Here is a 22786-nt window from a genome sequence, read left to right as displayed (position 1 = left end):
ATACAGAGCTGGACCTGGACTGGACTTTTAAACCTGGATTCTCCACTGGCTCTTAGAAAGCATCAGATTGAAGCATCTCCCTCTTAGTCTGATCTCACTGTTGAGTCTAAAGAAGCAGAGACTCCTCCTCTTCCTCCTGAGGTTTGTCCCAGCTCATGGCAGCAGCACATGTGAAACACTGGGCCTGTGGAGCAGCTCAGTAAATCACTGTCTGGAACAAATTGTGCAACTCCGTTTGTCTTCCCTCGTCCACCCCCCGTCTCTGCTGGTAGTGTGACGGCAAGAATGACAGACTAACCCCCCCAAACAGAAATGTGGCTTTAACTATCAGCGAGGCAGAAACATGGATTGAGCAGCAGAGCTGATGGAAGTCCAGTTTCACACTGACCCACCTCTGCTCCACCTCTGCTCCACCTCCTTTGTCACTTCGTCATCCCCCCACCCTCCTACTTCTGTCACATCCAGGACATGACAGCCAGGGACCTTCTCCAGCAGAGGTACACCCTCCCTAACGGAGACACCGCCTGGAGGCTGTCCCCCCTGGTCACGGCTGCCATCGAGGGCAAGCTGCTGCTACTGGACGGGATTCACAGGGTCAACCTGGGAACCCTGGCTGTGCTGTCCAGGTAAATCCTGTGACGTTGCTGCTCACACATCGTCTCCTGTGTTCTGGGCTCATCCCGCTGTGTTTTCCCTCCCAGGTTACTCCACGACAGGGAGCTGGATCTGTACGATGGGACCAGGCTGCTGAGGTGGGACAGATACCAGACAATTAAGGAAGAACTGCAGTTCAGTGATGAGCAACTGCAAGAGAGGTGCGTGCACACTCTCACACACACAGGTCAGTGCACAAAGGATTCTGGGGCAGAGCAGAGAGTAAAGACCTAAACAGTACTCCAGGTTAATCAAGATGTGGAGTCAAAGGTCTTTCCTCATTCGTCAGCTCTCAGACTGTTGGGATCTCCAGGTACGGTGTGAGAGATGAAGAAGAGGACTGTGTTTGTGTTAAAACATCTGGATCAGCATCCTCAGCTGCACTGTGAGCTCCCTGTCATGGACGGTGCCTGAACAGACCAGTTAGACCAGTCTGAAGGGCTGAGGAGGAAAAGCTGATCTGGAAACTATGAGACAGCATTTTGGACTGCTGTTAGTTTTGACCTTAACCGCTCCCTGCATCAGAGGTGTGTGTGAGTGTGTATGTGCATGCACGTTTGTGTGCTTTAAAAACCCACCTTAGCTGGCAGGAAGGATGTTTGTGGTAGGGCGTCTGGGCTGAAATAAGCCCACTTCCTCTTCCTCCTCTCCTGTGGCTCAGACAAAATGGGATTGTGTGTGTGTGTGTGTGTGTGTGTGTGTGTGTGTCCATGAGGATTTTATTGTGCATTACAATGGAACACTAAGCACTTTATTAGGAACACTAATGCGGGCAGAGCTTTTCCTTGTTCCTTGCAGCAACACTTCTTGATGTGATGAATTCAAAGATGTTGGAAATTTTCTCCGCTCCAGGTTACATCACAGCATCTCTGCTGATTTGTCAGCTGCACAGTTGATCTTAATGATTATTCTCATAGCAGCGAATAGAAACCACCTGTCCCAGTGAAACTGATAGTGTCCATAAGTCTTCACAAGAGTTTAATCTGAAAACATATCAAGCAGAGAGAGAGCGAATCAGGGAATCTGAAACTTTTGAGATGGAAAGTGGAAAAGAGTGTGTGGTGAAGGCCAAAAATACCAGCCTCTGATATGAAATGTCTTCCCACACAGTCAGCCGATGATGATGATGATGATGATGATGTTGATGATGATGATGATGGTCTTCGCCTTCTTCCGCCCACAGTAGAGTAAATATAGACCTGTTGCGGTGTGGGTGTCTCTGTGGGGTGATCGAAATGGACTTTGCTGTCCTCTTGAATCAAAGATTTATACAGCCAGCTGTCAAAAGTCATATTTCTGGTGCTGACATAGATTAGGTGGGACAGACAGACAGACAGATACACACACACACACGCACACACACACACAAACACACACACACACGCACACACACAATAAAGACTCTATGACAAACAAACAACATGTGCACCTGTGTGCTATATCTACATGAACACAGCTGAACAGCTGTTCCCCCATTTCGGAGTTGCAACTGTTGTGTGTGTGTGTGTGTGTGTATTTTCAGGTCAATCTTCCCCATCCACCCGTCGTTTAGGGTGCTGGCCCTGGCGGAGCCCCCAGTAGTGGGGGCCGGCAGCAGCAGCAGTAGAGGCCAGCAGTGGTTGGGCCCCGAGCTGCTCACCATGTTCCTGTACCACACTGTCAGTCCACTGGGCAAAGCAGAGGAGATGGACCTTCTACAGGGACTGGTGAGAGACACACACACACACGGAGACAACACCTTCATATGAAACTGTCTGTGTTGTAGTGTTAGCACCATATGTAGCTCAGTAGATGGGTGAGAAACCACAGGCTTGACTGTGACATAAGGATCTGTAGCACCGTAGCACTGTTGCCACTTTTCATCTTGAGCGTCCACGTCCACGTTTTCATGAACGGGGCCATTGATGAAAAAAAGCTCCTGCTCCACAGTGTTAGGACAGAAACTCCAGAGGGAACCTTCAGTCAGAAATGAAAAGAGACTGACTGAGAACAACCTGTGGACAGAAACACAGATGTTATTTTTTCCTTCAGTAACAGGTGTTTGTGTTTTTTATACCAGTGAAGAGCTCCCTGTTTAATCCAATACAACTGAATCAGCTGTAACAGCAGTAATTCAATCAGCAGCAACTCTCAGAAACTGAACATTACAACCTACATGGAGGAGGATTCACATCAGGCCTGCGTTATAGAGGCAATTCAGTTGGGGGGTTGGTTATAGAAAAAGACTCCCAGATTATCTAGTTTGGGGTTAAACCCACTTCCGTCTTCATCATCCTCTTCATCAATCCTCCTCACCTTCCATTCTCTTTTGTTTTAGACTCCTAACGTCCCGCAGGAAGCAGCGGAGCAGCTACTGCACCTCACACACAGTCTCCGCAACACAAATGACCCCACGGTAAGAGTGTGTCTGCCCTTTTACCGTGTTGTTTACATGTGTGTGATGCAAATAATTTATTTATGTGCATGGTGTGTGTCTCCAGGCGCAGTCTCTGGCCTCCTCTCTCTCCACCAGACAGCTGTTGAGGATCTGTCGCCGTCTCTCTCTGTACCCGGAGGAGAGCGTCGCCCACGCTGTCAATAAAGCTTGTCTCTCTAGGTACTAATACATCTGGGCAGTGATTCATTGTGAAAGCACACTGTAAACAAAGTGTTTTTTAAAACTGTGTGTGTGTGTGTGTGTGTGTGTTGTAGGTTCCTGCCCAGCCTAGCTCGAGCCTGTCTTGAAAAAAGCCTTTCAAACTGCTCCATCCAGGAAGCACCAGAGCCGACGGAGAACACTCAGGATTACAGCTGTAAGGTTCACACAGCTCCGTGTGTTTTAGCAGCCTGTCTGACTGATATTTCCACCTCTTGTCAGCAGCGCCTCCTCGCTGGGTTGTAGTTTGTTCCATCAGCAGGGTTAGCTGGCTCAGCTCATTGCCTCTAGATTGACAGACTGAATGTAAGCCTGGTCCAGGTCTGGGATATGTACGGATCTTGGCCTCGTGTCATAGGCAGCCTGCCAAGCTGTTCTAAGATAATCAGTTCAAGGACTGCAGGGAGACGGAGCAGAGCTGAGCCTCACCTGCATTACAACAAATAAACTACTTTATTACTACTACTGTACAAAACTGTCATAAATGGTTTTGAGAGAGTCTTGATCACACTTTATTGGTGGAGTAAGGAACAGTCGGTCTCATTTGTAGCTTCCACTAAGAAAGCTCTTTCCTTTGGTGGAGTTGTTCAGTTAAAAGATAAACGTCCTTCAACGCCAACACGCTCACAGTGTCTTCTCCTGCTTTATCTCTCCAGGCACGGTGAAGGACGGCGTGTTGACTATCGGCAGCGTGTCCGCTCCCGTCTACAACCCCAGTGAGAAAATGAAGGTTCCAGACGTGCTTTTTTATGACAACCCCCAGGTAAATACACTCACTCACCCACACACACATACACGTCTGCCCAAACCAAACACTTTACAGGGCGTCTGTTGGGCCATACAAGGGCCCAGAAAGGCATTTCTTTCCGGGACATGACCTATATTTCTTCACAAAAGGGCAAAAGCAGGATTAGAAACAATAAAAAATAATCCATAGCGTTTTTCCCCTCCATAACTAAAGATCCCTTTGTGTATTTATTTCCACACAATATTCACAGCAGTGTTCAGTCAAATAAGATTATACAGCAGTGAAAAGCCAACTCTGATCCCACTTTTTTTTTTTTTTTTTACTTGTTATTATTAATATTGCTCCGTCCTTGATGCAATGTGTGGCGGTATTTCACTATGAAGGATTCTGCTTTTAGTTCTGGTATTAGCTGATGTTTCCCAATGACACGCTCTTTGTTGTTCCTGCCTTGACCTGGTCTGCTGTAACTGACTGTAGCTGTAATTCTGCACAATGTTGCATCCAGCCCAGAAACACTTAAATGGTTTTGGCAGCTTGGTTTCTGTAGTTAATTATATTTTTATTTATTTTTTTATTACTATTATCTCACCTGTTTAAAGGTAGTGGATCCCTGTCGTAAACTCAAATGCATCAAAATCAATTCAAGCGAGGAGTCAGAAGGGGCGGAGTCAGGCAGTGCCACGATAGCAATGGCGGAGCAGATTACGTCTAGACAGTGCTTCAGAAACCTGTGGAAACCAGGCCCTTTTTAAATTTACACTTTTTGGCTGCGACTCTAGAAATACAACAATCAGCCGACAGTGTGGATATTAAAATCTAGACATCCTTCTCCTGCATGTTTACAACACTGACAATGTTAAACACACATCAGGAAACGCAGCCACCTGCTCCTACAATGCCAGTGCAATATACTGGTTTCACCCGTTTATTGGCACAAGCAGATTTTAGATTTTATGAGGTGAAACATCGTTTGTTGTTTACCGATCAGTGGATCTGATTGGCCACCGTGGCCTGGTGTGACTGAGCTGCGGTGTGTCCAGGGAGGTAAATGACACTCCTGACATCTTTTGGCAACACAGATGAAGCCACGTGACCCAGATTCATCTCTTCCTCTTATTTCATTCTGCCCTTTTTTCTCTTCAGACTGAAATAAGTGTGTGGATTAGGCTGAGATGAGACGAGAGGAGGAGGATGCCCCAGTTTTCAAATGACCTGCTTTCTGTCTTTAGAGTAGAAGTAGAGGAAAAAGGAAGGAAAGCAAATGCCGCCTGTTTTTTTTTTTTTCTCTCTCTTTAAACACAATTTTATCTTAAAACCTTTAGTGAATGTATCTAAAAACGCACGTGGGTTCAAACACAGTCACATTGAGTGTTTGTTTGAACGTCTCTGCAGCACATGATGGTGATGGAGAACATGCTGAAAGACTTCCTGTTAGGAGAACACCTCCTCTTGATGGGAAACCAGGTAAGTGACACATCAGCCCAACTCCAATGTGGATCCAGTTGTAGTCACACTCACCGTGGACCAGTTAGAAAACAGACCCCGATGGCTTGATGCCCCCCTCCCAACTCTTCCTGCTCACTGTGGCAATTAGGGAGTATATATAACTGTGGGACAAGCTGTCCCACCCCACACCTGGTCCTAACGGGTAACAGAGAAGGGGCGCAGGGAGTGGAAAGGGACATGATATCCTGCCAGGTCAGACCAGTGTGGGTGTTCAAGAGCGGAGTGGGAGAAGCGATTAGCAAATGTTAAGTGCACAAGTGAGACATTATGAGCTGTCAGAGCTGCTTACTGGGCGTCTGACTAACCGGCTGAGAGACTCGGCATCAAACATGGAGAGGCGGACTCCGTAGGAGGCCAGTGGGAGTCCCAGAGAACAAACACAGGGACAGTCAGGGCCTTCCCTGTCAGCAGAGGGAATACACACCATCCACTCTCTTTACAGACACAATTGGTAGATAAAGATTCATTTATTAACTTAGCTTGGTTGATAAACGTTCTCCTCTTCCGTCCCTCCACAGGGTGTGGGTAAGAACAAAATAGTGGATCGGTTCCTACACCTTCTGAACAGGCCCAGAGAATACCTGCAGCTTCACAGGTGAGGACCTCTTCACCTCAAACTTCAGTCCTGCTTCAGCCTTTTGAGCATTTTCTCCAGATGCCGCATAAGCGAGTCAGAGTCCTGCGAAACACAAATTCTTCAGACTTTTCCATTTTCCGTCGAAAATTTTCTCTGAGCATCTCTCTCTAATTAATTTTCACCAGACAGCTTCTGTTAGTCTAATCTGTTTATATATATCAGTTGGGAGTCACCAGCTGCAGAATAGTTCATAATCATAGAAAAAACATACCTTCACTGTTAATTGTTTATCGTCATAATAAACATATATCTCATGAATTTTATAACAAAGAGGAACAAAGTAACTCTATTTAAGGGAAATGTGAGCAGCCACATTTTCTCTTACCCCCCTGCCAGTCTAATCCTTCCCATCTAAGGGTATGAAAAACTATTTTGGTCCTCAGTAAAGTAGGCCTTCCTCCACCAGAACAAGGACTTCACATGCCCATATTAAAGAGGGAGCATTTTGAAGAAGTCCTTGTTAAGTCGGGTTCACTGTTTCTAAAAATACTCCCACAATCACACCTCAAAAAAAAAAAAAAAAATAGGCTGGAGTTACTCGTTCACAGAGCTGTATGCAATGAGGCGTGAAATCAACCTCCGTGTTGAACGCAGCTCAGCTCAATCAGAGGCGGAGAAAGGCCTCCTATTGATCATGACACATATAAGATAGCAATCTTTTCAGTGCAAATGACTCTGATGGGAGATCAGCAGCAAACAGAACGGCAATAAAAGCCATCACTTGTTCGAACCCGAAGAAGTGATGTAAAAAAAAAAAAAAATTAAGCTCAATCTCATCATTTGAATCTGCAGCGCGACCACATGCAGACACAACCTGTTTCTTCTCTCAGGTCTGTGCGTCTGCATAGTTTGTCAAAGTCCTGTGAAAGTCGAAGAGGAGCTGGGCCTGGATGTGGCCTGGTTCGCCGCTGTAGCTGCAGCTAATATTAGACCGGGGCAGCGGCGGGAGGATCTGTGCATGTGGCTTCTGGGAGCCCGTGACTGAAAGCCTACAGAGATGTGGCTCAGAAAAAGCAAGAGAGACGCAGCCAGGCAGGAAGGAAACTAGGACAGATCCTGGGTCACGCTGGGAGACATCGAGGAGAGGGGGGTGGGGGGGTGGGAGATGTTCTGAGGTGATGGGGAGGAGTTTATGTTTATTTTCTGGCCTGCTGGACTCAGGTACTCTGTGTCTCTGTTGTCTTTGTCATTGGTGATCTGAGAGTAGAGAGTAGCTCAGTGGAAACCTTTCAGCCTCTGTGAGAACAGAGGATAAGAAGAGTTGGACCAGTTCAGACCAGTTCAGAGTTTGTGTTAAAATCCAACTTCAGTGACCTGATCCCGAGAGCTTGGCTCTGAGGCCCTCAGTTCTCAGTTCAAACCCGGTTTAAAGTCTTTACTGGCCAGTTTTGATGGGCTCTCACATCCCTCTTTAATATGTAAATAAACACATATGTGTTGTTGTTTTTATTCAATCAGACACAGATAAGAATGTGTTTGTGTGGGAGAGAAAGAGAGAGACTGATAAAACAGTCTCAGTTTACATTTTGAATTTGATCTGAATGTTTGATAAACCAAAAACAGTGAGCATAAAATCAGCCTTGGCCTCGCTGTCTCTATATTCTATTCACTCCACACAACCCGGAGAGTTCCAGTATCAGCTGGGAAAAGAGAAGTAAGATTTGAGATTTTATTAGAAAGAAATCTATTTCTAAGAAATGCTTAATAAAGTCTTTTTACCTTGAGCTACAAAGGCCAGTCTCATGATGTCTGACCTAATCGCTTCATTCTGATAGTCTGAACTCTTTAAAATGGAAAAAAATGAAATTTGATTTAATGCAACTGACTCCTACCCCCCCAGGGACACAACTGTCCAGACTCTGACCCTGCAGCCCTCAGTCCGAGATGGAATCATCACATATGAGGACTCACCTCTGGTCAGTTTGTAAGACACACACACACACACACACAATCCTTGTTGTATCTTTGGTCTGAGGACATTCATTACCCTAAAACCAAGTCTTCACCCTCACAAAGCCCATTGAAGCTGTGTGATTATCTGCCAAAATGTCGAAGGTCTCAAACCAAATATTTGTACTCACAACAATAGAAAGACATGAATCTGTGTCCTGTTAGACAGTGCTGAGGTTTTCCTGCCCTGTAACTACAGGAAAAAACGGTTAAATATAGTATTTGTGGCTTTCTCCTCATATATCAGGCCCCAGTAGCAGTTCAACTGTGTCACACTGACACTGCAGGCTGATAAACTGGGAGCTCCACGTTGGAGCATGGCGTCCATTCCTGAGCTCTCATGACTCAAGTGAAAACACCTGTGAGGGTGGACGGTGGGTATGAAGGGCCATTAAAGGGAAACTCCACTTTGATAGAGCTGGAATTCATCAGCGATAAAGATAGATTGATTATTAATCCTGAAGGAAATTTGAGAAATTAATATTATCATTACTATTGTTTTTAGATAGAAAGATCAGTTATAATTACAGTTCTCACCGTCCACTGACCTGCTGAGATCTGAGAGAATGGTGTGTTTACGAAGGTTTGCATCAGATATAAAATCTGATTCATAGCAAACTCATTTTGCATTTTGTTCACGCTTTTCAGTTTAAGCAGATGATATATGTGTGTGTGCAGGTGAAGGCAGTGAAAATGGGACACATCCTGGTAATCGACGAGGCCGACAAAGCTCCCACAAATGTCACATGCATCCTCAAAACCCTGGTGGAGAGCAGAGAAATGATCCTGGCCGACGGACGCCGGATAGTCTCAGGTACACACACACACACACACACACACACACACACACACACACACACACACACACACACACACCAAGGGTTTTTACGCCCTGACAGGAGACATGTCCCAGATGCAGGCAGCAGATAGATGCCGGCCATTAACTGGACCAGATGGACATAAGTAAAATATCAGATGCAGGACACTAAAGGAGGCTTAGGATAAAAGCCTTTATGGACAGGTACCAGTAGATTCTGGATCCTGCTGAACTGTAAACGTGTAGCTTTTCCACATTGTCCCACGTAATCAGACCAGCTGCTGAGAGCGGCTCCATCCCTGAGAGGCTCTTCCTCCTGCGGAAATGCAAACACAACCTCAAGACTTCATAAACACAAACTGGAGATATCCTGATGCAATCGGGGCAGTGATGATGTGAGAGACTCGAATCAAATCAAAACACTGAGGGTGAAAAAGGGTGGAAATGGGCCGAAACAGGAAGTTTAATGTGCCGGTTGTTAACTCGGGGTGTCTCTCCTCCAAAGATCCCCGTGAGGCGAAGGACAGGCCCAACGCCATCGTCATGCATCCAGACTTCAGGATGCTCGTCCTGGCTAACAGACCTGGTTTTCCTTTCCTGGGGAATGACTTTTTTGGGTCACTAGGTATGCACACACACACACACTTATACAACACCCATCTTCTTAATTGAATCCTGAACTCTGTTGTTTGGACTTTATGAATGAGATGGTTTCTGTCAGATGATCTGATGTAATATTTTAATTAAAAAGAGAAAAAAAAAATTTGAAGATTGAGAGTAAAGGCCAGTCTGACACGATCTGCTGTAGGTCCTCTAACTTTACATTTCTACAAGTAGAGTTGGGTAATTGTGGTTTAGTTAGAAAACGTCTCAAAAACAGAAGAATAGTTTTCTTTACGCTAACAAGAGAGGCAGACGATAAAGAATATTTGTCCTCTGAGCAGGCGACATCTTCAGCTGCCATGCTGTGGACAACCCGAAGCCCCAGGCAGAGCTGGCGATGCTGAAACAATACGGCCCCGATGTCCCCGACGCCACTCTGCAGAAACTGGTGGCTGCCTTCGGGGAGCTGCGGTCCATGGCCGACCAGGGCACCATCACCTACCCCTACTCCACCCGAGAGGTGGTCAACATCGTCAAACACCTTCAGGTCAGACAGACACCTGCGATGTTCACTCCTTATCTCTGCAACAGTAAATAAACAGGCTCAGTCCGAGTTTATTGTGTTGACAGAATAAAGACAATCAGATACTTAGAGCATCAGGTTTCTGCTTTACTGTTTTTTCCTGAGCTGCTATCCCAGATTACTGAGATTTACTGAGATTAGCTGAAGTTGAGCTGATTTCTGAATATTTGGAGTGTGGAGGCTGAATGAAGGGGGTAACACATTATCTGACACACATCACTATATCTGGCTCTCACAGACTGAAAGCTCCCCCCATCATTCATAGAAAACATCCCTCCAGCTCAGCAGATGGCTCAGAGTGGTCGTGGTCACGCGATCATCAAAGCAGCATATTTCATCCTGAATGGGATTTTGGTTCGGTCTGGATGAAATCACATAACAGACTCCAATGAGAAACCTTGTTGTTATTATAACACATCATTTATTCAAGAGTTCTTTGAAAGAATAACACTCCCCTGACGCAGAAGGAACATGGATGCTCAGTCTGCTGTTGTCTCCATGGTTACCACATCATGCCATTGTGGTTTTTCTGGGTAGAAGACAGATTGTTTATTCGTTTTTCCCTCCTCAGTGGAGCCAGTGGGCGTAGCATCTTCACCACTTCCCCCTTCCTTACCTTTCCTCCCATCATCATCATCATCATCATTGATTGTGTGCCTTTTAGCTGCCTGTCTGTAAATATTCAAATATCAGAATTTTCACATTTTCTGACCTCCTAATTCTGTAGAAACATTCACGGTGTTGAAAAATATTCAGAGAGACAAAAAAACAGGAGGCCAGAATAACGGAGCTCGGAGCAGAGAGGAATTACAAACAGAGCTGCAACACTTGTAGATCAATAACCTGGAGCACAGGGACGAGCCCTTGTGTTTGATTTCCCCACTGGCCACCCAGTCCTGCCATTAATCACCAGCACTATTGACATGTAGAGGAGCGGGACACATACAGGATCATTTAGGCGAGGTCTAAACTGCTCCATTCGAGGTTAATTACCTTTTCACATTTGGTCATAAATGCACCTCTGTGGTAACTGGGAACCTGGATCGATACCAGCTGGGATGTGGCTGTAGTTGATGTTTGTATCAATTTACGGGACCAGCGGTGTGTAACGATAATATTTAGGCCTGAAAATACAATCATAGAGCTAATGATGCCCCTGAATCCAGGACTGTTAAATCATCCTGAGCATCGTGTCCTTTTAGAAACCGTTAATTAAAGCCTGAATCAGGACTGCAGACACAGTGCCGATTTTTATTTCAGCCAGGATATTAAACCTCTGCTGATTTTTGGTCCTTAATGTTTTCAGCAGAGGGTTGATAATCACCAAACACCAAATGTCCAATCGGATTTGTAATGCAGTTCACCTCCTCCATCGTTTAGTTTGAACCACTTTTTTAAGTTTGTTGCTGTTATTTTTCGTTGATGTTGTTTTATATAATTTAATATAATTTAACCCCGGCCTGTAAACCAAAGTCTTTGATTTAGACCAGTAGCTCCTGTGGGATTGTGAGTGGGATGATGAACACTTCAATTGTATAAATTTGATTATACAAAGGATAAAAACTTAAGTTAAGGTTTTGTCATCCCACCATGACGCCACCCATCCATTTGTGAGCTGCCATTTTGTAGCCAGTTTGAAATTTGTCCATCAGCCGTCTATTAAGTTTTACAAACTTTCTACCAACTTCTCCTCCAACAAAGTTTCTCCTTCGCCTGTGTTTATCAGCGAATCACCATAGTTCAGATACAATTCAGGAAAATTTATTGAGGCAATTAAACTAGTATCTCTCTAATTATATCGCAGTAACAAATACTGAGTGTAAAGACGAGTTACCGTCAGATATCATGTCTTCGATGAGACTCTGTCCCTGCACTGACCCCAGCTGAAGAACTGTACATCGTATTAATCATATTAATGTTTATTCCTTCTCTTGGTTTTTTTTTTTTAATTTATTTTCCCTTTTCTTCCTTCCGCCCCCTCTGTTTGGTTATCCTCCCTTCTTATCCATCACTCTCCCCTTCCACACAGAAATTCCCCGGAGAGGGTTTAGCCAACGTGGTGCGAAATGTCTTCGACTTTGACTCGTACAACAAAGACATGAGGGAGGTGCTGATCGAAGCGCTGCACAAGCACGGGATTCCCATCGGAGCCAAGACCAGCTCTGTCAAACTGGCTAAGGAGTAAGGCTGCAGGAGCACGAGACGCTGGGGAGACACACACACACACACACACACACACTGCCTGACTAACACAACCTGAGTTAGAGGTTGGATAACAGATTAGCTGAACATGAGCTGTGATTTGAATCTAATCTAAATGAAACTATTTCTCATCCCAGTTTCACATATGAACTGAACTTTAGTGTTAGGGCAGCTCAGAGTTTGTCTCTGCTGGACGGTGGACACTAATTGGACCACCAGAGAGGGCGGCAGTGACCGATGACCAATCTGAGAAATCAAATACGGTTTGGAGAGCCATTTTTCTCTGTTCATTTATCTGATTCTAATCAATTTCCTTAAAGCAGCACAGCCCACTTTGTCGTAGAGCTGCACAATTATTTCAGATCACAAATAGACCAGCACAGACCAACAATATAAATATATATATGATATTATAGAAAAACAAAAGTAACATTTTTTCCACAACACACTGGCAGAATGATAAAGATTGATTTCATGTTGCTGTTCTAAAATTATATTTAGGCAAAAATTTACAGAAACAGCAATCTGTGTTTCCATTATGAACTGATAAGAAAACAGAGATTAATTAATTTTTTTTGTCTTTGTCTCCTGAACTGGCCTCTTTGCATGAATTCTGTTAAAATCGTTAAAGATGCTTTTAAAGCAGATCATGAACTTCAGGAAGTGGCTCCTGTGGTCATCAGATCCGGACGGAGCTTTGACCTTCCTGAACTTTTACCTCAGTACTTATAGATTGTTGAGCAAGAAATGAAATGAAATCTTGACACGCTTGAAATAGGTTGATGCGGACTGGTTTCACTCTGGACTGAACTTCAATCAGGCCTCCATGAAGTCTCCTGACTGCTTCCTGTTAAATTTTAAATTATTGTCTGTCCACATAGCCTGCAGTCCCTCACCTGTCCTGTAGGGACAGATAAAACTATAATACTACATTGTCTCATTATGTCCAGCTTTGGCTTCTGAATAAAGGAAAATATTTGTTTCTTCTGTCTCCTGTGGTTTTATTTTTACTTACCGCATTTATTAATTCGGTTTCATTAATATCTCAAGTTAAGCCTTGAGAACCAAGCAGGGCAGAAACAAGTATTTTCCTTGAACAGTTGTGTAACTGATTGTGTGCATGATCTCTTCCGTTATGTGCGCTTGCCTCATCCAAGCTTGCTGGGTCTTTGTATTTTTCAGTGATTTAAAGCCCATCTTGAACTGTTTATACTCAACTAGCTGCATTGCCCGCAACATCTTGTATACATAAAAGCAAATATTTTGCCTCTTGATTTCCAATTTTGGACATGGGAAACAAGAAACGGTTCCTCTTCTGTGTGTTGTTGTCTTTCCATTCATAGAAATATTTACGGTTGGAGGATGATCCGTCGTCCAACCATGTTATCCTCCTGGAATTTTTCTGTCTTGTGGTTGTGATGCATCTTTCACTCCCACCTGCAGCCAATAAGGCTGTGGCTATAATCCAGCTATGATTCATGGGAAGACCACTAAACATCTGGACATGCACACAACAAGCTGAGCGGGGACTCACACAGTACACACACACACAACACACGTGTTGATTTTAACATATATGGAGACATTAGACTGAAGTTTTTTAGGAAATCTGACTGAAAACACATCAAAGCAGCCATCTTGTCCCTGATTTTAATTTAACTCAAACACGCAAAAGTGTGACAGTGAAACTCTAAGATGTTTTAGCAGACTGCGGGTTGCAAGGCGGTTCTCAGCATTTGACCTTTAACCTTAGGTTGCCGCTGCCGGAGGTTAAGATGACGGGATACTGGACGACAAACCAAAGCGGCAACGCCAGGCGCAAACTGCTCTGCCCCACTGAGACGCACACCATAGACATCAAGGTAAACGCACAAAGGACACACTCCCCAGCACTGCAGATACAACAGAGTTAAACCCCACAGCGACTCTAAAGATCTATTTAAAATATGCTTCACTGCCTGTAATTTTAACAGCCACCTTTAGACGGAATGGACCTTAAGGAGAGATGCAGACGTCGCATTAATAATATTATTGTTCTGCTTGAAGCACAGAAACTGTATTAATTTGTTCTGTTATTGTAGAAAACACTGACCTGAGTTTAAACTGACCACAGCTGCTGTGCCTCATTGAGCAGCTCTCTCTCCAGATCAGGGGCAGATTCAGTCTCACCACAAAACCATTTTAGGACTTTCATCTGCTGTGTCACCTTTTCTGCACTTTCAGTAGTAGGCAGAGAAAATGAAAACATCAACAAGGAATCTTGTGATCTCAGTCCGTCTACTACAACACAGTCACAGCCTGTGCGTGTGTTTGTGTGTCTGGTGTTTTCAGGGCCCGGTGTTTCTGCGTGTTCAGAGCTACCCCTGCAACAGGCAGGAGAGCCGAGCTTTGAGCTTCAGCGAAGAGAAAGCCCACTGGCAGATTCCCATGAATGAAGTCAACATCATCTGTGATGTCACCACCAAAGATGGTACACAGACAACCAACACAATCATACAAAACTCTCAGGTTACTGGTTTTGTGTTTTAAATTTGTATTAGTGGAGGTAAAAAAAAGGACCTTTCATTCAGGAAAAGAAAAAGGAATTAGAGGAGTGCTCACAAAACAAGGTGGGCTTACCCTGCTATAATATGAGTCTTATACAAATGGTTTGTCGTCTCTCTGTCCTGCTGCTGATGGACGCTCACTAATTGGACCTCCAGAGAGGACGAGTCCTCCCTACAGGGACGGATGATGATGTACAAGCTCAGGAAACAAATGCTAATTCGATTTCTCTGGGTTCACGTCTGCAACATAAATCTGTCAGCCAAACCCAAACCCAAACCCTAACCAGCAGATTCTGGTTAATTGTGTTAAAGCACCACAACCTACTTTTTTCGAGCAGCAATCATCTTTTATTAAATATTTTAAGTGTATCAGAAGCGAAGTGAGCGTAAGATGTTCATACAGAATGAAACCTGATTTATTATCAGACCACATGGACATCGACCTTTAAACGTTATTTAACATCACAAAAACCGACTGACGGCTTCATTTTATGTTCATTTCACTCACAGATGCTTATTTATGTTTCCATTCTAACTATGATACTATTAAAAACCTTTTGAATATGAATGAATTCACTAACATACAAAACCGGACTCAGAGAATATAACTTTTCAGAGATCTACCCGTTGTGCTTTGGCAGACACACGTCTGAATTCATGACAGTCAAACTCTGGTTGTGTTTTTGTTTTGCAGATGTAGTTTATGTGGCGACATGTAACCCCGTGTCCCTGTTCTCAATGAAGGAGCACGGGGAGACAATCCAGGTCATGGAGCTTTACGATGTCTTCCCCAGGACCATCAGCGGCGTCTGGCAGCCCTTCGTCACCGTCGCTCCGCTCGGCAGTCCTCTGGATGGACAGGTGGTGCTGCACGAGGAGCAGGTCGGCACACAGACACACACAAACGCACAAAGACAAGTGTACGACTAAACAATCGCACTCATTGGGTTACACTTTTCTTCCTCACGGGAAGCGTTTGCTGTCACAGAGCAGTCAGGGAACAGGATGTTGATGATATCAGAGGCCCCTTGTGGAGTTTTCATTGTAAATAAATGTACATTTTTAACCAAAACTTCAGATGCTGTGTGAATCTGTCCATACTGCCTACTAGCTTGAATTTGATGGAAAACAAAACTTCAAACCTCCAAAACCTGCTTTGTTCAGATCACCCTTCTTCCTTTTTTACTGGGACATTGCTTCTTTTTACAGTCCATCTGCAGGACATAAATATATATGCTGCTCTACAAGGAAACCAGGAATTGCTCCAAACTTGGTAGAGCATCTTTCTCCTATTTTGTGCTTTGAAAACTCTACAGCTTCCTACAGCTTCCCAACTTTATTTTAACTTTCCACTTCCTTTTTTTTATTATGAAAGCAGACATAAACGTCTACCTTTACATCCTATGGACCTTATTTAGTTCAATAAGTCATTTCTGTCATTTCTATAACCTTGTTAATGTGTGTTATCAGAAAATACATTTTAATCTTCAGAGACTCTTTCCATTTATAGACATCCATGTGTTTATGGACCTTTAATGTTGTAGACAGACAGAAAAGGTTGGGGTTTTGTGTTTCATACTTGGTGTCATCACCTTATCTTAAAGGGGAACACATAAATAGTGAAAATGTCAGAGTTATGTGGGACACCACAGAAGAACAACATGGAGCGTCTTTGCTTTTGGACTAGTATAACACGTAACACGACACTTCCACAACACTGGTATTTCTATTTTTTATTTTTTATTCTGAGGACAACCGCAGATTTAAATTATCCCTCCATAAGTTTAGTGAGCGCTTCTTAAAATGGTTGGTGGTTAGATGTTGTTTTGCTCCCAGGTCTCTCTGATCCCGTCGGAACCTCGGCCCGCAACAGAAGAGCGTCAGACAAGAATAATGCACGTTACCATCCGTTTCTCCGAGCAGAACACTTTACAGCTGGGGAGCATTAGGCAAGAGGAGCCCGTCTAAAAATACCACGCTGATAGATCGAGTTACGTCTGTTTAAAAATGAAGAGATCCAGACAACATCGAGTTCAGTCACAGGTCAACTGGTCTTCCAGGGAAATCGGGGAAACCATAACACAAACAAATATATGCACAAATGTACACAAATGTATGTGCTGATGTGGATCGACATGCTTGTAAAAACCACACTCAAATATAGCAATGCTGCGTTCAGGGGCATGCAGATATAGATACAGTGCAAACACAGAAAACCTGAGTGACCGTCAAAGCACACGCTGGGTTTAAACGTGTGCCTTCACTTGGACTCTCTCCCTCCCGAAACGTGTACATGTTTAGGATGAGGAAATAGGGTTCGTCCTCGGCACAGTTGTGTGTATGTCAGGAATGGGAGGCCATAAGGAAAGCATTAGCGTGAAGCAGGGCGGCCGGGGCCGGGGCCAGCTCCCCCGTGGCTCCTTCTCATAAAACTCAATTGAAGATGAAGCCTTGTGCGTCACAAACGCAAAGCCTTCTGTTTAGCCAACACACACACTCTGACATCCTACTGCTCATCTCAAACTCACAACACATACAGAAGCACGTTCGGACAATAAGTCCATCTAAATTGAATTGAATGAACTTGCTGTGAAGTGGTCACATCAGTTGGAGCTCATCTGGTCAGGAGCTCCCTCTGTTGGCAAAAAGTCAGTCAGAAATCTGTTGCTGAGTTCAGCTCCAGTCCTGGTGGAAGTAGAGTAGAAGTAGTTTTTTTGTTTATTCATATTCAGAACAGAAACGAACCAGACTAAAATCCTCTATCTGGTTCGAATACACAGCTGGAAGCCACCGAGGCAGAAGAAGTAGATCTTAAACATGTTGTAAAAACAATGACATATAGAAAACAGACACTTGTAATTACAGGGTAGAAGTTATTCAATTCTGAGTTGGGCAGCAATTAATTGAAGCAACAAATATTGAGTAATAAACAAATTGAACAAATCACATTTCCCGTCTGTCTGTGCAAATATGTTTTCTATAGGTGAAGGAGGAGCATGTGAATCAACACAGTATATGTGTGTGTCATGTCCAGTCTCTTCATCCCTCCCTCTGTGTTTGTCTGTCAGAGTAACACTGTGCTCCATCTGGACTTGGTAACCGGCGCCGTGCGTCGGCTCACGTTGTCTCCGGACTCAGATCAGCCAACAACAGGAACATCCAACTGGTGGCGCAGCAAAGAGCAGCAGGTCAGAGGCTTTGTGGATCATCTCCACCAATCAAACTTGTATTTGTGGAGCAAATAATCAAAATTCAAGTTAGTTTACAGTAGAACAGATTTGATGGAATAAAATATTTCAATAAGATAAAAGATAAAAACTGAGTAAAAATAGTACAGTAAAATAAAGTGACTAATGACTAAAATCCAAAGCCAGGCTGTATTTTGAGTGTGCATTTAAAAATGTCAACTCCTGCTGCTCTCCAGTTTCTGAGGAAACTGTTTCAAAACCTAAAAGCCGCCTCATCAACAGCTTAGAAGAATCCCCAAACAAACTGAAGTTAATTTGAGGTGTGTCCTGTGTGTTTCAGCAGGGGGCCCATAAAATGTGCCGGGACTTTGCTCATAAGAACTGGCTCCTCTTCTATAAGGAGGACAGGTGAGATTCTCCTCAACACGGAACAGTCTCAGCCGTACGGTTCTGTCCATCATCTGCCTCGTCTGCTTGTGTTTGCAGCAACCAACTGGAGGTGCTGGACGTGCTGGAGGGCCGGGTTCACTCCATCTCCCTCCCCATCAACCTGAAGTCTGTCTTCCTGGTGGCAGAAGACCGCTGGCTGCTGCTGGAGAGCAACACCAACAGGTCAGTGACGGCTCTCCAGTCCCCATCACCGTCTCTGTAAAGTGAGTTACAATGACACCGGCTGTGATGTCACTAAACAGGAAGTTCCTGCTGACCAAGCCCATGCACATGGCGGCCGAAAACACGGGAGTGTGTCAGCTCCACAGCATCAGCGAGGACCCGGTCAGCTCTGGCCACGGAGCCGGCTCAGGTATGTCACAAGGACCCGCAGCCCTAAGTAAAGGCTAACAGGCTCTTATGTAGCACATAGTGACGACATGATGTCAGCCCTGTGAACAAAAGAAGGCAGATGGACGTAGAGGCGCCGAGCGAGGCCCCCGGCTGCCATATGTCAGCCCCAACAACCTCTGAGCAGATCTGTCAGCTGGCCAAGTGAACTGTTCATGTTCCAATCAATATTAAACATTCATGTCGCTCTCTGTCACAGTTATTGAGAACAAAATGTGACTGAGTCAGTAGGTCAGAGGTCAGAGGTCACAGTAATCACTACGTGGCTGTGCCTGGTGGCGAAGAAACAACGTCTGAAGTGGCTTTATGTTTCATCTCTATTTTTATCTGTTTCATTATGTTCTGTTTGCCCCCCCCCTCCTCCAGTTGAAGTGTCTGTGCCGCAGATGTTGTCATCCGAGCAGCTGCCTAATGAAAACCTGAGCGCCGCCTTGGACCAGAGGATCGTTTCACCCAATCGTGTGCTGGCCGACACCGCCTCCTTTGCGAGGGTCGTTGTGGGTTTCCCAGACCTCATGGTGAGATTAAAGGACCAGGTTCAGCTTTTGAGAGGCGTGTAAAGATAAAATTAACAGAAGCTGTCTGGTGTGATCGGAGATCAGGTCAAATATCACACATCATCATTGGAGACGGTTTTACTTTCGCTACCCAAACCGCATCACAGTTTAAAATAAATCACAGGATAAGGGTCAAAAAGACAGTTTGATAGAAAATGGGAGAGAAAGTCACCTTTTAGTTTTCCTTTTCTTTTTCTCTTCCTTAACTTTATAATTCGTTTATTTTCCTACATTTTTTATATTTTCCTCTGGTTTTTATTTTTCCTCAGTCTCCTAATGAGGTTTACAGCTTCCAGAGGCCTGTCGACCTGTCGGACATGAAGAGCAGCAGGACTGGGGCTCAAATGTTCCTCAAGGGGGGGCTTCATTCCAGCGCCGTCAAACAGCAGAACTGCGTTAGTCTCCTCTCGGCCAATCAGATGGTCCGAGCCCTCCCGCCCAACAAGGTGCCCCTGAAGGAGATCTACCCCAAAGGTCAGAGTTCAGATCCTGCCGTGTTTATGACACAGCAGATGAATTCAAAACGTGTCTGTTGGGAGACTCATCTTGTTTTTTTTCCTCGTCACGCAGACATCACGCCTCCGATGACGGCGGCGTACCTGGAGGTGACGGATCTCAACTCCAAAAAGGTCAAATACATTCCTGTTCCAAGGTAAACACAGCATTTAGCATCCTCTAGCACCAGCTAATCATCAAAGACTTCATCACCTTGAAGGAATAATTTCAGCCCCAAGGTGCTGTTGTCAAATCAGGAAACCACAAAAGTATAAATTTTGCATAAAGCAGCGTCGACTTTTATCAAATACAGAATAATCCTTCAGAGAGCCTCTCTGTTGTTTGCTGACAATCCAAATCATTGAAAACATTAAATAACTCTTCCCATAAGTTTAGAGACCTTCGTGTTGAGACAGAACACACGCTGTCAAAAAAACAAAAACAGTTTCGATTTTCACATTAGAGGAAATTGGTAGATTGAGTGAAAGAAAAGTGACTGTGTCTTGGTTTAGCTGCCTTATTGTTATTGGCAGGTCGATGAGCGTGTCGCCTTACACCAACTGGGTGTCCAAGGTGTCCGAGTCCGACGTGCTGATGGCCCCCCTCAGGTCTGGAGGCGTGGTCACGGTGGACATGGGCGGCTACGTGCGGCTCTGGGAGACGGGACTGGACACCCTGCAGCGGTCACTGATGGAATGGAGAAACATGATTGGGTCAGAGGATGGGAGGCCCCTCCAGGTAAGAAATATCACCCAGTCAAACTGCAGTTCCTCTCCTCACCACTCAGGGGCAGCACTGCTTTAAAAACAAACAGGGTTTGGAAAACTGGATGCTACTCTGCACGCTCGCCTCGGAAACGCCGCTGATTTTATGTGAAGCAGAATCTGTTAGGCCACAGAATTTATGATCCTGCTGTACCCGGGGTGTGGGTTTTTATGAATGGGTGGGCATTGTGCTGATGATGCAATAGGATTGACCCCTCGGAGGGGTCAGAACGCTGAGATCAGCACACTGAGGCAGCATTGTCCAGGTGCCCACATTCACACACAGACACGTGCATTGTTAGGAAGTGGCTGCTCAGATGTTCAGATTTAGGCTCCATTATCTGCACATCTGGAGTCTGTGCAGAAAGAGAAAGAAGACTCAACATGGACTGGAAAGACAAGATCAACAAAACTGGTCTGAGAAACGCACAATATATGTCCTGATTATGAAGTGTGTATTTGTTAAAGGTCCATACAGTCTCATTCGCCTGCACACATCCACAGCTTCCCTCCCTCTGACCTGGATTCCTCAGCAGTCAGGTCCGCTGCAGGTCAGACCCACACAGTGTCCCTGTTGGCTCAGAGTACGCTTCTGTGTCCAAACATGGCTGTTCACAAGGCTGAGATGTGCTGCTCCAGCAGGCCGTTTACTCAGCTCACCTCTGTGCCAGCTCACCTGTTTGCTTGTGGTTTACACACACTGCTCGTCACATATTTAGCATTTTTATGAGGCTTTTGAGGGAAGAGGAGGAAATAAATAAGATTTCACACTCACCTCTGAAGTCACAGGTTTCAGAGGTAAATAACGTCCTGCAGAGACACGACAGTTCATCCCTTTTATTATTCACCCTGTGCACACAACGAGCTGTCTGTGTGTGATTGATGATTACTTCACACAGACACAAGTCATCTACCTGCACACACAGGTCTGCAGGTGTGACGTGATGATGTCATCACATTCGCAGCCGTCACTCAACCTCAGACTTAATTGGACCAATCGGTGTGTAGCTCTGGTTGGCCTCCTGCCATCCAGCCATCACTAGCTTATGTGTTAGGCTCACACACAAACACACACACGCAGAGTTGCCATCGCTCCTAAATCACTCTTTTCTGTCTTTGGGCGTATAAAAGGAGAATGAGAAATTTATGTGGCTGTTAATCCTACAAGATAAGGCAGATGCAGGAAAAGGAGAAGATGTTGAATGAAGGAACGAGAGAGAGACACTGAATCCCACAGTCATAAAAAATAAAGTTGTCTTCAATGCTCCACACTCTGAAGCAATAACTGTAACTCACATTAGATGGAAAGTTAGACATTTGCATCATATATTTTCAACCTAAACACCCTCCTGAGCATTACAGTTATGAATTATTTCCTCTGAGAGTGTGTCTTTAGTCTTAGTAATGTCTTTTGTATGCTCGGTCCAAACAGCTGGAGGTCCAGGAGAGATACTGCTCCAATCAGGTGCTGTGGGAACAGGATGGGACACCTCTGAACATAGTTGAGAATTATTTAATAAAGCACAAGGGTGAAATGAAGAGTGAGCGCTCAGACCGAAGGTGAAAACCTGAGGAGACGACTTAAAAAACCTCCCAGCAGGTGCTGTCGTATAAACTCCTCCTGCTGAAAACACACAGAGCTTCAAACTGTGGCTGCTGATGCTGAAGGATCAAACATCAGTCTTCTCCTGCCTTCATGAAGTTGCCTGTTCAGATCCCTGCTGGACCTCAGTAATGTGACTGGCTGTGGAAGTAGTGGTCAAGTGACTCATGAGTCTTTCACAACTTCATGAGGAACTCAGAGCCCAAAATAGACACAAGTTTTAAAGCATCTCTCATCATTTTTCTAAACCTGAAAATGGAGCATTAGTCACACCGTTACTGGCTGTGAGTCGGAGACCAGGAAGAGGTCACATTCAGGAGTTATGTTATTTTCTATATTCAGCCTGATGACTGTTCAGGAAGCTAGAATCCTCTTTGATGGGCAGATTCACTGACCTGATGGGGTGTGTGTGTTTACAGGGAGGCAACCACAGATGCACACTGTCGCTTCCCAGCACG

General features: G+C 44.7%; 1 protein-coding gene across 2 annotated transcripts in view; it reads left to right on the top strand.

The window, feature by feature from the left end:
* The window catches only part of vwa8 (von Willebrand factor A domain containing 8), a 46125-nt gene that overhangs the window by 11922 nt on the left and 11417 nt on the right, over positions 1-22786 (top strand). Inside the window, exons 13-37 of one of the 2 annotated variants that reach the window (XM_029530235.1) lie at positions 466-626; positions 702-815; positions 2177-2360; positions 2972-3049; positions 3135-3250; positions 3346-3446; positions 3946-4052; positions 5430-5501; positions 6062-6138; positions 8021-8096; positions 8809-8944; positions 9453-9572; positions 9892-10097; positions 12163-12314; positions 14089-14197; positions 14667-14805; positions 15576-15763; positions 17950-18069; positions 18410-18477; positions 18556-18681; positions 18762-18871; positions 19276-19427; positions 19736-19940; positions 20037-20118; positions 20495-20699. In XM_029530235.1, coding sequence (XP_029386095.1) covers positions 466-626; positions 702-815; positions 2177-2360; positions 2972-3049; positions 3135-3250; positions 3346-3446; positions 3946-4052; positions 5430-5501; positions 6062-6138; positions 8021-8096; positions 8809-8944; positions 9453-9572; positions 9892-10097; positions 12163-12314; positions 14089-14197; positions 14667-14805; positions 15576-15763; positions 17950-18069; positions 18410-18477; positions 18556-18681; positions 18762-18871; positions 19276-19427; positions 19736-19940; positions 20037-20118; positions 20495-20699 — 3204 coding nt within the window. Of the gene's footprint in view, positions 1-465; positions 627-701; positions 816-2176; positions 2361-2971; positions 3050-3134; positions 3251-3345; positions 3447-3945; positions 4053-5429; positions 5502-6061; positions 6139-8020; positions 8097-8808; positions 8945-9452; positions 9573-9891; positions 10098-12162; positions 12315-14088; positions 14198-14666; positions 14851-15575; positions 15764-17949; positions 18070-18409; positions 18478-18555; positions 18682-18761; positions 18872-19275; positions 19428-19735; positions 19941-20036; positions 20119-20494; positions 20700-22786 lie in introns of both variants that reach the window. The other variant, XM_029530234.1, reaches the window with a different exon arrangement.

The sequence above is a fragment of the Echeneis naucrates genome, chromosome 21 (genome assembly GCF_900963305.1).
Source record: "Echeneis naucrates chromosome 21, fEcheNa1.1, whole genome shotgun sequence".
NCBI classification, from domain to species: Eukaryota; Metazoa; Chordata; class Actinopteri; order Carangiformes; family Echeneidae; genus Echeneis; species Echeneis naucrates.
The sequence above is the reverse complement of the archived record's forward strand: the minus strand, read 5'-3'. Positions and strand labels throughout refer to the sequence as shown.